The sequence below is a fragment of the Ostrinia nubilalis genome, chromosome 30, assembly GCF_963855985.1.
Source record: "Ostrinia nubilalis chromosome 30, ilOstNubi1.1, whole genome shotgun sequence".
Taxonomy (NCBI): Eukaryota; Metazoa; Arthropoda; class Insecta; order Lepidoptera; family Crambidae; genus Ostrinia; species Ostrinia nubilalis.
The window spans coordinates 2,277,782-2,293,955 of NC_087117.1; the positions used below are offsets into that span (position 1 = coordinate 2,277,782).

Sequence of the window (16,174 nt, forward strand, 5' to 3'; positions counted from 1 at the left end):
TCTGACAGATAAAGTACAGGTCTTATAAGCCCTAAGAGCCTATCTGGGACTTATCTAAGAGACTATCTGGGACTTATCTAAGAGGCTATCTGGGACTAATCTAGTAGTCAATCGAAAACTTATCTGACAGATAAATGACAGGTCTCAGATTACAGCCCCGTCTCTGGAACTTATCTGACAGATAAACTACAAAATTGTAACATCTTACTGACAAACTACCTACTTATTTTGTAGTTTATCCAGAAGTTATCTGTTAGATAAACTACTTATCTGATAGTCTATCTGGAACTTATCTGACAGATAAACTACTTATCTTATATCCTATCTGGAACTTACCTGAGAGATAAGTAACTAAGGCTTCAGAAGAGCCTCGTTAGAACCTAGGCCACTTCTCTAGTGGTTTATCCAGGATTTATCTGACAGATAAACTTATCTAATAAAATAAAACTCCAATCTCACTTTATTTATTTATTTTCCAAATATCACTTAAAAAACACTACTCGTCATCGCTGGAGTCAGAAGCAGCTTCAGCCACATCTATGGAGAACTTGTACTCCTGGTCGGCGCCGAGATAAGCGTCCGACATGAAGTACAGAGTGTAGGTGTGCCGTCCTCCGACTCCTACCACGAAGTCCAGTCTGACTTTGGCCGCTCGGCCGAGGGACACGCGCTTGATGGATAGTAGAGTATTGGTTTTGGGGTCTCCGATCACCACCCACCAGCCTTCTTCGCGTTTCTGTTGAGGAAATTGGAAAAAATATAATAAACGGCGAAGATTCTGGCTCTTAGAGAAGATTCGGGTGTAAATACACCTTTTTCCTAAGCTACAGTCAGGGTGAAAAAGTTCGTGACACCCAAAGTAGCCAAAGAGTTTGCAACACGTCTTTGTCACAATGAGGGCTATCGTTTTTATACCTAACAGTTGGCACCCCTGGCGATTGACAGGACCTTACTCTACAGTGGCGCCATCTTGATGAGTGCAAATGCGATAGTCCTCCTACCACTTTAGCGCTCACCAGTTGGCGCCACTGTCTTCGCTACTAGCAAGTGACAGGACCTTACTCTACAGTGGCGCTAACTGGTGAGCGCTAAAACGATAGCTCTCATTGAAATAAGGTTGTGTTGTCAACTTTTTGGCCACTTTGGGTGTCACGAACTATTTGACGGTGACTACCAAATATACCCTATAGACTATAGTCTGGTCCGGGAACACGTAGAATTTTGTCCAATGACCCCAAGCTACCCATCCTTATCGCTCACGCGTAATTATGTTGCTCGCTCGCACAGGCGCCCGCAGTGAGTACTGCGGGCGCCTGTCGCACAGTCGCGACAAAATTCTACGTGCTCGGCGACCGTGATAACTTTTATCAACGTCAAAATGTATGGGCAAAATCGATAAAATGGCGTGATAACCGCTTATCGCGGCGCGCATCTTAGGCCTACAGGTTGTATAAATAAATGTTGATGTTGAATGCGGTACTTACCTGAGGGAAGTAGGGCGCTATGACGGGCCCTTGAACCTCGTCCTCGCGCTCCAAAGACACCTCCACCACGATCGGCTTGCCGGCAGCCAGGCGGCGCTCATTCTTCACCTATAACACGAAATATTTATGAATTAAAAACAGTTATAAATCTTGGAGGGCAACGCAGGACCGTTCATTATGAAAAACCTTGGGGGAAGCCTTTGTCCAGCAGTGGACGTCATTTGGCTGAAACGAATGAACGAACGAACGATAAATCGTGGCTTTTTAATAGGCTAGTTTCTTAAAAATAAACTTTTATTTTATTTTATAAATAAAACACATGACAAATTACAATTTAAAAAAAAAATATTTTAAGAAATTATTTTAATTCAAAAATTTATTTTAAATATTTTAATCTGAATAATGAGGATGTTTATGAGAAATGTGCTTCAGAAACGTGATGACTGTTCAGTGATTGATACTATCATTGTACAAAACAGTGAAATAATCCTGAAAACTGACACGAATGACACACGTTTGACAGCTCGTGGTTGTTGCTCTATTCATCATCATCATCATTGTTTCAGCCTTAGGACATCCACTGCAGAACATAGGCCTCCCCCAATGCCAACGAATTCCTGCTACCTTCATGAGGTCGTCGGTCCACCTTATGGGTGGACGTCCCACGCTGCGTTTCCCGGTATGCGGCCTCCACTCCAGAACCTTGTTTGTTGGTCTATTCCGAAGGAATATTAACTTTATGGTTCACCCTTGTCTATCCATGCATTATGTCATTGTGTCTGTGTATGCATACGAACCTCAATTGTCAGCTCCACGTTAGGATACCGGTTGCAGAAGCGAGCGACATCAGCCATCTCGCTCGGTTCCAACTGCAGCAGTTTGGCGCGCGCCTGGTCTTCCAGTTCCATGACGTCGAACACCGTCTCTACGCCCTGTGGGGTACAAAAGTACACGTTATTGAGTCTGGTATGGTTTAATTTTATTGCATCTTATTATACACCACTACATTTTTATCACCGAAAAATTTTCAACAGGTTATGTAGAAACGTGTGAAAAATTTAAAGCATAAGAAAAATTAATGTTTTTCATAGAGTTATTTTTTTTATTAAATTTTCTTTAGTTCGTATTTTACGGGTCACAGCCGGGACACTCCGCTGCTCGCTAGAGTAGTCGTACGCCGCGCTGGCATATTGCCCCGATCTGTCTGTCTCGCTCACGCCTCGAATACGCTTCCAGTGTTATTATTACATACTTAGCTAACTTAAACCATGTTGAGTTCTAATAAGTGTTACATTATCTTATGTAAATAGTGCTAGCGACGAGTGTTTCCATAAATTACCAATTTTAGGATGAAATTTTGAGTAACTTTATTTAACTTTTTTTTTTTTACATAAATAGGATCAGTATCAATAACTCATTACCCAGAATTTTTTTTTTCGGTGATAAAAATTTAGTGGTGTATACTAGCTGACCGGCGAAGTTAGTACCGCCAATATTCAACAGAAAGAATGTAGGATTGTTGGTGAAAGAATTTTTCAAATCAGTCCTATACTTTTGGAGCCTTGAGATCCCCAAACCGAGTGGCTAGCGTGGTCTAGTTAGAGAGTCGTACTACAGAATAATAATAAGTACTACGTACAGAAGTTTTACTTCGCGAAGGTATTTAAAAAAATGTATGCTCAATGTCATTAACAATATGGTGTAATTTAGCCTGTCTCAAGAGTCAAGCACCATTTTGTTGACAAACGTCAGTGATCGGCACTGCGCCGAAGCTATAGGGCTGACTTCGGTAAAATGATGTGACGTGAGGTGCCATACTGCGGAAAATGGCGGAGGAAATACATGATTTAGCATGAATTATCATGAATAATATTAACTACTTATTTACCTCTCAGTGTCAAAACTTAAAAAAGTACATTCTGTGTTTTTATTATTATTTAGGCAGTTAAATACTGCACAGTATTTAGTACACCATTTTCTTTATTTTCTTCCATCATACACAAGAATACGCGTGCGTGAGTCAATGTTCGCTCGTATGTGAGGCCTTCTCGAATAGTATCCTGTAGGTGGGCCATCGTGCGTGTTTTGTTTTCGATGTAAACTCGCGGAGATGAACAGGCCTGGTCGTACTTCAGAGGTCTTAGTGTGAGTTTACATCAAACTTCGTCATTAGCGAGCGCGTTAAAAAAATATGAACATTTTAGTTCTTGAACGTTTCCGCTAGGGGCGCTGTACAATCCGTCATACATTTAATGTCATTTTTTTACGCGTTCACTAGTGAGGACGTTGAATGTAAACTCACACTAAGCCCTCAGGATTTTCATTCTGATTGAGAATGATCAGCGTGGAGACTAAACGATAACGTCAGTTCCATTCGTCTGGTCACTATAAAAGTCTAGCTCCTGCAATTGACACTAAATGACGTCACCTTGTCAGCGCATCTTTGCAGTAGCTCGGGTGTGAAGTGAGGCAGTTGTCGCAGGTACGAGTCCTTGGCCCACATGGCCTGGGTCACCATCTAATGACGTCACCGCTGTGGAGGCTACATGATGACGTCACCTTGTCAGCGCATCTTTGCAGTAGCTCGGGCGTGAAGTGCGGCAGTTGTCGCAGGTACGAGTCCTTGGCCCACATGGCCTGGGTCACCATCTAATGACGTCACCGCTGTGGAGGCTACATGATGACGTCACCTTGTCAGCGCATCTTTGCAGCAGCTCGGGCGTGAAGTGCGGCAGTTGTCGCAGGTACGAGTCCTTGGCCCACATGGCCTGGGTCACCATCTGGGCCAGCTCCATGGCCGCCACGGCTGGAGACAGCCAGCCGGAGCTGGATCACCATCTAATGACGTCACCGCTGTGGGGGCTATGATGACGTCACCGCTCTGGAGGCTGGGATGACGTCACCTAGCTTCTGGTAACTTAGAGGAACTGGCCACAACGTCAGTGGTGGCCCGGCTGTGTGATGATGACGTCACCTTGTCGGCGCTGCGTGCATGTAGTCCAAGTCCTTCTGCCTCTAGTTACTTATAGGGTCGTGCTCCTGCAGATGATGACGTCAGCTCCATTTGCCTTTAGTTACCAGAACTAGAAGAGTCGCTCCTGCAATGAACACTGGATCGTCTGCGTCACCGTCTGATGACGTCACCGCTATGGAGACTGCGCGATGACGTCACCTAGCTTCTGGTAACTTAGAGGAACTGGCCACAACGTGAGTGGTGGCCAGGCTGTGCGATGATGATGTCACCTTGTCGGCGCTGCGTGAATGTAGTCCAAATCCTTCTGCCTCTAGTTACTTATACTTATAGGGTCGTGCTCCTGCAGAAGATGACGTCAGCTCCATTTGCCTTTAGTTACCAGAACTAGAAGAGTCGCTCCTGCAATGAACACTAGATCGCCTGCGTCACCGTCTGATGACGTCACCATTTGATGACGTCACATCAGCGAACGCGGGGAGATGTTCGGAAGCATTCCAGCGAGATGTGCGCAGTTCCTTCGTTTCCTTCGCTTTGGCCTGGGAATCTAGTTACTTAAGAGAGTCGTGCTCCTGCAATGGACACTACGCACTGTGGCAGACGAAGCGAAGATCGGCAAGACTTGGAGCGAGATCAAACGCGAAGCTCAAGACCGAACGCGATGGAGGACTGTTGTAGACGCCCTCTGCCCCATCTAGGGGACATAGGACCTTAAGTTAAGTAAGTTAATGGACACTAAATGACGTCACCTTGTCAGCGCATCTTTGCAGCAGCTCGGGCGTGAAGTGCGGCAGTTGTCGCAGGTACGAGTCCTTGGCCCACATGGCCTGGGTCACCATCTGGGCCAGCTCCATGGCCGCCACGGCTGGAGACAGCCAGCCTGAGCTGGAGACCACGACACACGCCTGCGTCACCATCTGATGACGTCACCGCTGTGGAGACTGGGATGACGTCACCTTGCTTCTGGTAACTTAGAGGAACTGGTGGCCAGGCTGTGTGATGATGACGTCACCTTGTCGGCGCTGCGTGCATGTAGTCCAAATCCTTCTGCCTCTAGTTACTTATAGGGTCGTGCTCCTGCAGATGATGACGTCAGCTCCATTTGCCTTTAGTTACCAGAACTAGTAGAGTCGCTCCTGCAATGAACACTAGATCGTCTGCGTCACCGTCTGATGACGTCACCACTATGGAGACTGCGCGATGACGTCACCTTGCTTCTGGTAACTAAGAGGAACTGGCCACAACGTGAGTGGTGGCCAGGCTGTGTGATGATGACGTCACCTTGTCGGCGCTGCGTGAATGTAGTCCAAATCCTTCTGCCTCTAGTTACTTATAGGGTCGTACTCCTGCAGATGATGACGTCAGCTCCATTTGCCTTTAGTTACCAGAACTAGAAGAGTCGCTTCTGCAATGAACACTAAATCGTCTGCGTCAGCGTCTGATGACGTCACCAATTGATGACGTCACATCAGCGAACGCGGAGAGGTGTTCGGAAGCATTCCAGCGAGATGTGCGCAGTTTCTTCGTTTCCTTCGCTTTGGCCTTGGAATCTAGTTACTTAAGAGAGTCGTGCTCCTGCAATGGACACTACGCACTGTGGCAGACGAAGCGAAGATCGGCAAGACTTGGAGCGAGATCAAACGCGAAGTTCAAGACCGAACGCGATGGAGGACTGTTGTGGACGCCCTCTGCCCCATCTAGGGGACATAGGACCTTAAGTTAAGTAAGTCAATGGACACTAAATGACGTCACCTTGTCAGCGCATCTTTGCAGCAGCTCGGGCGTGAAGTGCGGCAGTTGTCGCAGGTACGAGTCCTTGGCCCACATGGCCTGGGTCACCATCTGGGCCAGCTCCATGGCGGCCACGGCTGGAGACAGCCAGCCTGAGCTGGACACCACGTCGACACATGCTTGGATGAGGCGGATGGCCTGTGGAATGATAAATTGAAGTGAGTTAGGCATAGGCATGGATCTTACGTTATCAACCTACCGCAAAAGATGTCGCAACTGGCTGCTTCAAGAGCAATCTCTTGCATTGGCATAAGTTCACATAGAAATTTGTAATTCAAGATAAGTGTAAATTAATAATATTTATTCATATTTCGGTTATGCCAGAATAACGGTTTGTGGGTCTCCTGCAAGTGAGTCATAGATCTTTCTTTCTCATACCACTATAATATTGTATACTGTGATAAACTGTAAATGGCAATGCCAGATTTTGTATGGAAAGTGGCGTCTTTTTTTTTTCGCGCGGCCATCGACCAAACTTTGTTTTTTGATTACAAAATAGTGTGGCATGTATACCTGTAAACTCAGTCTGAACTGAGTTACGAGCATTAGAAGTTTAATGATTTTCATACTAGATTTGCTTTTTGTGCGCAAGTTTTGTAAGAAATTGAAACAAAATATTGCGCTATTTTTTTATTTCGCTGATTCTGCTCCATACTGATGTCTGGAGCCTTTAATGGATGGTACTGTTTGTTTACACATACAATCTCACTATTTTGTTGTAAGAACTAATGTGAATGTGCTAATGTGGTTATGCAATAAACGATTGAATATTGAGAGGAAAAATCCGCAGTTTAAGAAAGTTTAGGGGAGAGACTTTTACCTTGACTAATACTTGAGCGGTATCAGCATGCAGTTCAGCCGGCAGTTGCATCCGCGATAAATGCGCTTGGAGCAGCACTTGTGCCTTCACGTGGGGATCGTTGTATTTCACAGCGCCGCCGGAAGGCGCGGTCGGCTTGTGGGGGACTAGTGAGACTAGGGGAAGCGGAGAGGGGAAGCGTAGAGGAAGCGGAGAAGTGGAGGGTTAGCGGAGAGGAAGCGGAGATATTGGAAGGTTAGCGGAGAGGGTTAACGGAGATGGGAATAATGGATGCTGATGTTAGCGGAGAGGAAGCGGAGAAGTGGAGGGTTAGCGGAGAGGAAGCGGAGAAACGTTGGGTTAGCGGAGAAGTGTATCAAACTACACTCACCTTGACCAGCACTTGAGCGGTGTCAGCATGTAGTTCAGCCGGCAGTTGCATACGAGATAAGTGCGCTTGAAGCAACACTTGTGCTTTCACGTGGGGATCGTTGTATTTCACAGCGCCGCCGGAAGGCGCCGTGTTAGAAGGGGATGGTCAGAGGGGCGGCGAGATTGTTAGCGGAGGGTTAGCGGAGAGGAAGCGGAGAGCGGACAAGAAGCGGAGGGTAAGCGGAGAGACTGTAGGTATGAGCGGGGGAAAGTGGATTGTTAGCGGAGAGGGGAAGAAGGGACGAGGAGGGTTAGCGGAGATGGTGGAAAGTTAGCGGAGAGGAAGCGGAAAAGTGGAAGGTTAACGGAGAAGCTGAGATCGTTATCGGAGAAGCGGAGATCGTTAACGGAGAAGAGGAGAGACACTCACCTTGACCAACACTTGAGCGGTGTCAGCATGTAATTCAGCCGGCAGTTGCATACGAGATAAGTGCGCTTGAAGCAACACTTGTGCCTTCACGTGGGGATAGTTGTATTTGACAGCGCCGCCGGAAGGCGCGGTCGGCTTGTGGGGGACAATGAGACTAGGGGAAGCGGAGAGGAAGCGGAGAAGTGGAGGGTTAGCGGAGAGGAAGCGGAGAGCGTAAAGGAAGCGGAGGGTTAACGGATATGGAAATAGGGGATGCGGATGGTAGCGGAGAGGAAGCGGAGAAGTGGAGGGTTAGCGGAGAGGAAGCGGAGAAACGTTGGGTTAGCGGAGAAGTGTATCAAACTACACTCACCTTGACCAGCACTTGAGCGGTGTCAGCGTGCAATTCAGCCGGCAGTTGCATCCGAGATAAATGCGCTTGAAGTAACACTTGAGCTTTCACGTGGGGATCGTTGTATTTCACAGCGCCGCCGGAAGGCGCGGTCGGCTTGTGGGGAACTCTGCAACGAAATATTTATTTATTTATAGTTACAACTACAGATCGAATGAGAAATGAAGAGATCCGCAGGAAAACCAAAGTGACAGACATAGTCCGCAGAATTGCTAAATTCAAGAGGCATTGGGCAGGGCACAGTGTGTCTAGTCCATCCGTGGACTGTCTATTCGAGCAGTGGACTGTCTAGTCCAGCAGTGGACGGTGTCTTGTCCAGCAGTGGCCTGTGAAAAATCCAGCGTAAGTCTGTAGTAGTCCAGCAGTAGGCTGTCTAGTCCAGAAGTGGACTGTCCCTTGTCTAACAGCGGAGTGTCTAGTCCAGAAGTGGACTGTATTAGTCCAGCAGTGGACTGTATTAGTCCAGCAGTGGACTGTCTAGTCCAACAGTGGACTGTCTAGTCCAGCAGTGGACTGTCTAGTCCAGCAGTGGACTGTCTAGTCCAGCAGTGGACTGTATACTCACTTGCTGGCCAGCGCCTTGATGATGTTCTCCTCGCGGTGCCGGATGCACAGGTCGGAGTACTCCGCGGCTGCTGATATGATCTGTGTCTAGTCCAGCAGTGGACTGTCTAGTCCAGTAGTGGACTGTCTAGCAATGGACTAAGTCTAGTCCAGCAGCAGACTGTCTAGAAGTGGACTGTCTAGCAGTGGACTGTCTAGAAGTGGACTGTCTAGCAGTGGACTGGTCTAGCAGTGACTGTTTAGCTGTGGACTGTCTAGCAGTGGACTGTCTAGCTGTGGACTGTCTAGCTGTGGACTGTCTAGCTGTGTCCAGTCTAGCTGTGTCCAGTCTAGCAGTGGACTGTCTAGAAGTGGACTGTCTAGCAGTGACTGTTTAGCTGTGGACTGTCTATCTGTGGACTGTCTAGCTGTGTCCAGTCTAGCAGTGGACTGTCTAGCGGTGGACTGTCTAGCAGTGGCCTGTATACTCACTTGCTGGCCAGCGCCTTGATGATGTTCTCCTCGCGGTGCCGGATGCACAGGTCGGAGTACTCCGCGGCTGCTGATATGATCTGTGTCTAGTCCAGCAGTGGACTGTATTAGTCCAGCAGTGGCCTGTGTACTCACTTGCTGGCCAGCGCCTTGATGATGTTCTCCTCGCGGTGCCGGATGCACAGGTCGGAGTACTCCGCGGCTGCTGATATGATCTGTGTCTAGTCCAGCAGTGGACTGTATTAGTCCAGCAGTGGCCTGTGTACTCACTTGCTGGCCAGCGCCTTGATGATGTTCTCCTCGCGGTGCCGGATGCACAGGTCGGAGTACTCCGCGGCTGCTGATATGATCTGTGTCTAGTCCAGCAGTGGACTGTATTAGTCCAGCAGTGGCCTGTGTACTCACTTGCTGGCCAGCGCCTTGATGATGTTCTCCTCGCGGTGCCGGATGCACAGGTCGGAGTACTCCGCGGCTGCTGATATGATCTGTGTCTAGTCCAGCAGTGGACTGTATTAGTCCAGCAGTGGCCTGTGTACTCACTTGCTGGCCAGCGCCTTGATGATGTTCTCCTCGCGGTGCCGGATGCACAGGTCGGAGTACTCCGCGGCTGCTGATATGATCTGTGTCTAGTCCAGCAGTGGACTGTATTAGTCCAGCAGTGGCCTGTGTACTCACTTGCTGGCCAGCGCCTTGATGATGTTCTCCTCGCGGTGCCGGATGCACAGGTCGGAGTACTCCGCGGCTGCTGATATGATCTGTGTCTAGTCCAGCAGTGGACTGTATTAGTCCAGCAGTGGCCTGTATACTCACTTGCTGGCCAGCGCCTTGATGATGTTCTCCTCGCGGTGCCGGATGCACAGGTCGGAGTACTCCGCGGCTGCTGATATGATCTCCAGGAGACCCCGGATCTTGGTCTTGTTGGTGAGAGACATGCTGAACAGTTCTGTGGGGAAATAAATAGTTTATTAATTTTAGGCTTGTTCGTACTCGGACACTGAACGGAACGCTCCGAATTAGTGCAATGAGGGCTATCGTTTTTATACTTAACAGTTGGCACCCCTGGCGAATGACAGGACCTTACTCTACAGTGGCGCCATCTTGATGAGAGCAAATGCGATAGGCCTCCTACCACTTTTGTGCTCACCAGTTGGCGCCACTGTCTTCGCTACTAGCAAGTGACAGGACCTTACTCTACAGTGGCGCTAACTGGTGAGCGCTAAAACGATAGCCCTCATTGATCCAATGAACTACTTTCGTATTCTAGTACTATAAGTTGATTTTAGTACACCCGATTTTATTAGTCAGGTCGGACGAAAAAAGTCTGTTGAATCCATATGGCTCGCGCGCGCTTTTACTAATCTCACGCCTTGCTCAGATATTAGGAAAAACATGTATAAAATAATGAAATGCGAGCATTCTGCTTGTAGATCAGATCCGCACCCGTGGCGAAATCCGCATCGAAAAATCTATACTAATATTATAAATGCGAAAGTAACTGTCTGTCTGTCTGTCTCGCTTTCACGCCTAAACCACTGAACCGATTTTGATAAAATTTGGCATAGAGATAGTTTGAATCCCGGGAAAGGACATAGGATAGTTTTTATCCCGGCTTTTGAAACAGGGACGCGCGCGATAGTTTTTCTGTGACAGACTAAATTCCACGCGGGCGAAGCCGCGGGCGGACAGTTAGTAAAAAAATAAGTAAAAGGACTTTTTAAAAGCCTAGTTGCAGAAAATAAATTACTTATGATTTTTTAATGTATTCTAATGACAATGTGAGAAATATCAATATCAAATCAACAAAAAAACACCAAAACACTTACCGATAGTAGTATAGTTGATGTAATAGTACGACGCGATCATTCCCAAATTAAGCGGTTGCACGTCCATTTCGTCTTCAATTGCGATGCACTTGGACGCTTCCAGGTCTGACAGCGTTGTCTCCACCAGCTCTGACAGGTGGTCTGACAGGTGCCTGTCAAGAGATACAGTTGAGATTAAGAGCCTTGTTCACAAACTCAAATTTTATACAGGGTGTCTCAAAAACAATGGATATAAACAACTATCGATTGGCCCCCTCAAGAGCTCCATATCAACATTTTGGCCTTTGTAAAATTATCACAGATTTAAAAAATATATTTTTATAAAATTGCCACCTGTTACCTTAATATACCTAAATATGTCCATAGCAAAGTTTCATAAAATATGAAAAATTTTATTTATTTATTTCCATAGAAAAGTTTGATGAGTTTTAAAATATTACTCATATTAGTTATTTTTAAAAATGGGATTAATATACTTGTTAGATGCGTCTTAAGCTCATTTACCTCTGGTGTCAGTGTGAGGTGCTAATTTTGGGACACCCTGTATAGTGGCCTATCCTGCCCTTACGAGCATGTCAAGAAACTGGTCTTCCGCGTACGTCCTTGCTGTTGGCTTCGCGCATCCCCTTTAGAAGACACCGACTCGAGTTCTGTATCCCTCAGAAGGTTGCGCAATGCAACGAAATACCGTGGCACACCACCATTTTACAAAAACAAAAATTTAACAAGATGTACTTACAATAAGTATAATTTAATCACCCTATCAAATAACCGCACTATCTGAGAGTATACATAGAAAAAATCACATGTTAATAATAATTACTTCAAAAGTTATCCTCTGTGAAAGACGATCGGAACGACTGACGCGACAATGTTTAAGAAAATCGAACATCGCACTGTGATGTAATTACAAAACAAGGAAAAAGCTATGAAACGATTCATTCATCGCGCTGTGGTGAAATTTCTCACAAGACAAGGAAAATGTTTTAAGGTCACTGACTGACTCACTCACTCATCACGACATCTCAGAAACTACTAGGAGTCTCAAATTTTGCATGGGGTTTCCTTTTAGAACGTAGGTGCTCACTAAGACGGGATTTTGCAAAATTCAACCCCTAAGGGAGTAACGCGTACGAAGTCGCGGGCGGCAGCTAGTGATTCATAAAGGGATGTCAACTGTTTACAAGGATTCTGGCCCTTTATTAACCACAGTTTAACTTCGTAAGACCGAACAGTAAATTTTTTTTGACTTCTAAGTAACGCCAAAAGTGCTTTCAGAAGAACGAATAATTTGAAGTTGCAAACGCCGAGCACTTCGAGTAAATTTCAAGTGACCCCTGCCCTTTTTTTTCGGGGAAAAAATGCATTTAATTGCAAAATACCCTACAGGGTAGGTTATGTGGGACACACCAAGTCAGAAGGACAAAGGCATACCCACTAAAAAGACCCCGGTGCTCCGTCATTCGCCTTAAGTGGGAAGGTACTGTGGTGGGATTCCGGACAAAGCCTTCACTACCACAGTCCCTCCCGGCGATTGCCCGCCTACACGGCGGGCCCTACAGGCCCCCCAGGACACACAGCAGCAGCTAGGAGCACACAGCTGTTCCCGTCCGACGGTGGTGGTGGCCTGTGCAATGCAGGCGAGGACGAAGTGACCCCTGCCCAGGGGTAACCTAAAAATTTGGGATTGATGGTGAAAACGGGCATAAGTATACCTGTGCGTGACTCCCTGCAGATTGTAGTAGTTCAGGTTCATGGTGAGACACTTATAGAGCTCAAGGAGTCTCCTACAGACACTTAAGGAGCTCAGAGAGTCTGTTATAGATACTTTGGGAGCTCAGGGAGTTTCCTATAGACACTTGAGGAGCTCACGGTGTCTGATATACACTTGGGGAGCTCAGACTCTCATATAGACACGCAGGAGTCTGTAATAAACACTTGGGAGCTCAGAGTCTGTTACAAACGCTCGGAGAACTCAGGGAGTCTCCTATAGATACTTTCGGAGCTCAGGGAGTCTCTTAGACACTTGGAGAGCTCAGGGTGTCTGTTTCAGATAGCTAGGGAGCTCAGGGAGTCTGTAATAGACAGTCTGGGAGCTCAGGAAGTCTGTTATAGACACTCCAGGGAGCTCAGTCTCATATAGACACGCGAGTAGCACAGGGGGTCTCTAGATACTTGGGGAGCTCAGGGAGTCTCTTAAAACACTAGGGTGGCTCAGAGAGTCTCATTTAGACACGTGGGGAGCTCAATGAGTTCCCTCTAGACACTTGAGGAACTCAATTAGTTTCTTTTAGACACTTGGAAGCTCATGGAATCTGTTATAGACACTTGGGGAGCTCAGTCTCAAACAGTCACGCAGGAGTCTGTAATAAACACTTGGGAGCTCAAGCAGTCTGTCACAAACACTCGGGAGTCTCCTATAGTGTGTACACCTGCAGTCGTGTACCAGTATGTAGTACATACCTGTGCGTGACTCCCTGCAGGTTGTAGTAGTTCGGGTTCATGGTGAGCCGCCGGTAGAGGAAGGTCCAGGTCAGGTAGTCCACAGCGTCCTGTTTGTTCTCGATCGTGCCATAGATACTCCAGAGAGCTCAGTCTCATATAAGCTCAGGGAGTCTGCTATAGACACTTTAGGAGACTTCCTGTCTCTAGACACTTGGAGAGCTTAGGGTGTCTGTTTCAGATAGCTAGGGAGCTCAGGGTGTCTCTTAAAAACACTTGGGTGGCTCAGGGAGTCTCTATCTCTAGACACTTGGGTAGCTCAGGGTCTGTTATACACTTGGGTGGTTTAGTAAGTCTCCTATAGACACTTGGGGAGCTCAGGGAGTCTCTAGACACTTGGGGAGCTCAGGGTGTCTGTTTCAGACACTCGGGAGGCTCAGGGAATCTGTTAAAAACACTCGGAGAACTCAGTGAGTCTCCTATAAGATACTTTCGGAGCTCAGAAAGTCTCATTTAGACACTTGGGGAGCTCAATGAGTTCCCTTTAGACACATGGGGAGCTGAAGACACTTGGGAGCTCAGGGAGTCTCTATCTCTAGACACTCGGGTAGCTCAGTGAGTCTCCTATAGTGCGAACACCTGCAGTCGTGTACCAGTATATAGTGTGACATACCTGTGCGTGACTCCCTGCAGGTTGTAGTAGTTCGGGTTCATGGTGAGCCGCCGGTAGAGGAAGGTCCAGGTCAGGTAGTCCACAGCGTCCTGTTTGTTCTCGATGGTCTTCGTCACTATTTCCGCGTTTATGTGGTCGTGGAGACGGTGGTCGAGGTGGCTCTGTGGAAAACAAATTGAGTATTTACCGGAAGAATAAAATAGGACCACCCCCCACTCTTCCCGTGGATATCGTAAGAGGCGATTTAGGGACCAATATGCATCAACCCAATTCATCTGGCTAGCGTTGGAAAGAGAGGAGAGTGGAGGACAAATCCACCATTTGCCTTTGGTAAATCAAAGACTGCAGAACTGCACGACCCTCTCTAATTTATCACAGGCAAATGAAGGATTTGGTCTATACTTCCTACGCTGGCCACACGGTTAGAAATAATGTGGGATTCTAATGGTGAAACATATTTAAAATCGGTCCAGTAGTTTAAGTCTTTATAATTGACATATTTGTCTCGAAACGCTGGTAGGGCCCAAAAGAGCTACTTTTTTCTAATTACAACGTTCATAAGCGCCAAAATACTGGTTAAAATTGAAAATTTAGGATTTGATTTGAATGTAAATAAAAACGAAACGTACCTCCAGCGGCAGACAGTCGTTGAGCAGCTTGCTGTACAGCGGTTTCTGGTGCTGAGCGCACATCAACACGCACACAGCGCCCTCGTCTTCTAAAGGGCGGCACGCGCGGCCCGCCATCTGAAGTACCGTCGTTAGAGGGTACTGCTCGTAGGAGTGGAGCTTGCCGTTGTATCTGATAGATAGATAGATAAATTAGATAGATATAGGCGCTAAAGAGGTCTAAGGGTCGCTTAGAGAAAATTTAGGAGCTCAGGGAGTCTCTTATAGACACTTACTAGTTCTCTTATAGCTTAAAGAGTTACCTAACGACGTTTAGGGAACTCAGTCTCCTATACACACTTAGTAACTCAGGGAGTCTCCGATACACACTTGGGTAGCTCAGGGAGTCGCCTATAGACACTTGATAGCTCAGGGAGTCGCCTATAGACACTTGGGTAGCTCAGAGAGTCGCCTATAGACACTTGATAGCTCAGAGAGTCGCCTAATAGACACCTAGGAAGCTTAGGGAGTCACTTATAGACACTTGGGGAGCTCAGAGTATCTAAAAGACACATAGGAAACTCAATGAGTCTCCTTTAGACACTTAGGCACGTCAAAGAGTCCCTAATAGACACCTAGGAAGCTCAGGGAGTCTCTAAGTCTAAGAACACAGCCGGAAATCAAACTAAAGACTAAACACAATAATCGTTATTAAAGGGCGCCCGACCGCTTAGTTAGTTATACGCAAACCGAACACGAAATGTGTCAAAAGGGCGCCCGCTCAGTCAACACGCACACAGCGCCCTCGTCTTCTAACGGGCGGCACGCGCGGCCCGCCATCTGAAGTACTGTTGTAAGCGGGTACTGCTCGTAGGAGTGAAGCTTGCCGTTGTATCTGATAGATAGATAGATAAAAACTTTATTAAGATAAGCTTAAAATGAAACTCTAAACTTGGTAGCTCAGGGAGTCTCTCAAAAGACACTTGGGGAGCTCAGAGAGTCTCTTAGAGGCACTTGGTAGCTCAGGGAGTCTCTTTTAGACACTTAAGAAGTTCAGGAAGTCTGTTATAGACCCTCGGGGACCCCAAAAAGTCTCTAAAGAAACTTGAGGGAATTTTTGGATACTATGCAGATCTCAGTCATTTAAAGACACATAAGGAGCTTTTAGACACTATAAAGATTTCAGGGAGTCTCCTAAAGACACTTGATCTACTTCATGATCCCCAGAAGTCGCTTATAGACACTCGGGGAGCTCAGGGAGTCACTTATAGACACTTGAGGAAGCTCATTGAGCCTCCTATAGACACTCCAGGGAGCTCAGTCTGCCATAGACACTTGGTAGCTCAGAGAGTCGC

General features: G+C 46.9%; 1 protein-coding gene across 1 annotated transcript in view; it reads right to left on the bottom strand.

Annotated features, from left to right (window-relative positions):
• Positions 1–490: 490 nt before the first annotated feature.
• The window catches only part of LOC135085900 (U5 small nuclear ribonucleoprotein 200 kDa helicase), an 84,504-nt gene continuing 68,820 nt past the window's right edge, over positions 491–16,174 (bottom strand). The window contains exons 37-45 of the mRNA XM_063980685.1: positions 14,841–15,012; positions 14,212–14,372; positions 11,097–11,248; positions 10,084–10,216; positions 8,200–8,347; positions 6,208–6,384; positions 2,282–2,416; positions 1,485–1,592; positions 491–736 (exon numbers count right to left, since the gene is read on the bottom strand). Coding sequence (XP_063836755.1) covers positions 497–736; positions 1,485–1,592; positions 2,282–2,416; positions 6,208–6,384; positions 8,200–8,347; positions 10,084–10,216; positions 11,097–11,248; positions 14,212–14,372; positions 14,841–15,012 — 1,426 coding nt within the window. The 3' untranslated portion in view covers positions 491–496. The remainder of the gene's footprint in view (positions 737–1,484; positions 1,593–2,281; positions 2,417–6,207; positions 6,385–8,199; positions 8,348–10,083; positions 10,217–11,096; positions 11,249–14,211; positions 14,373–14,840; positions 15,013–16,174) is intronic.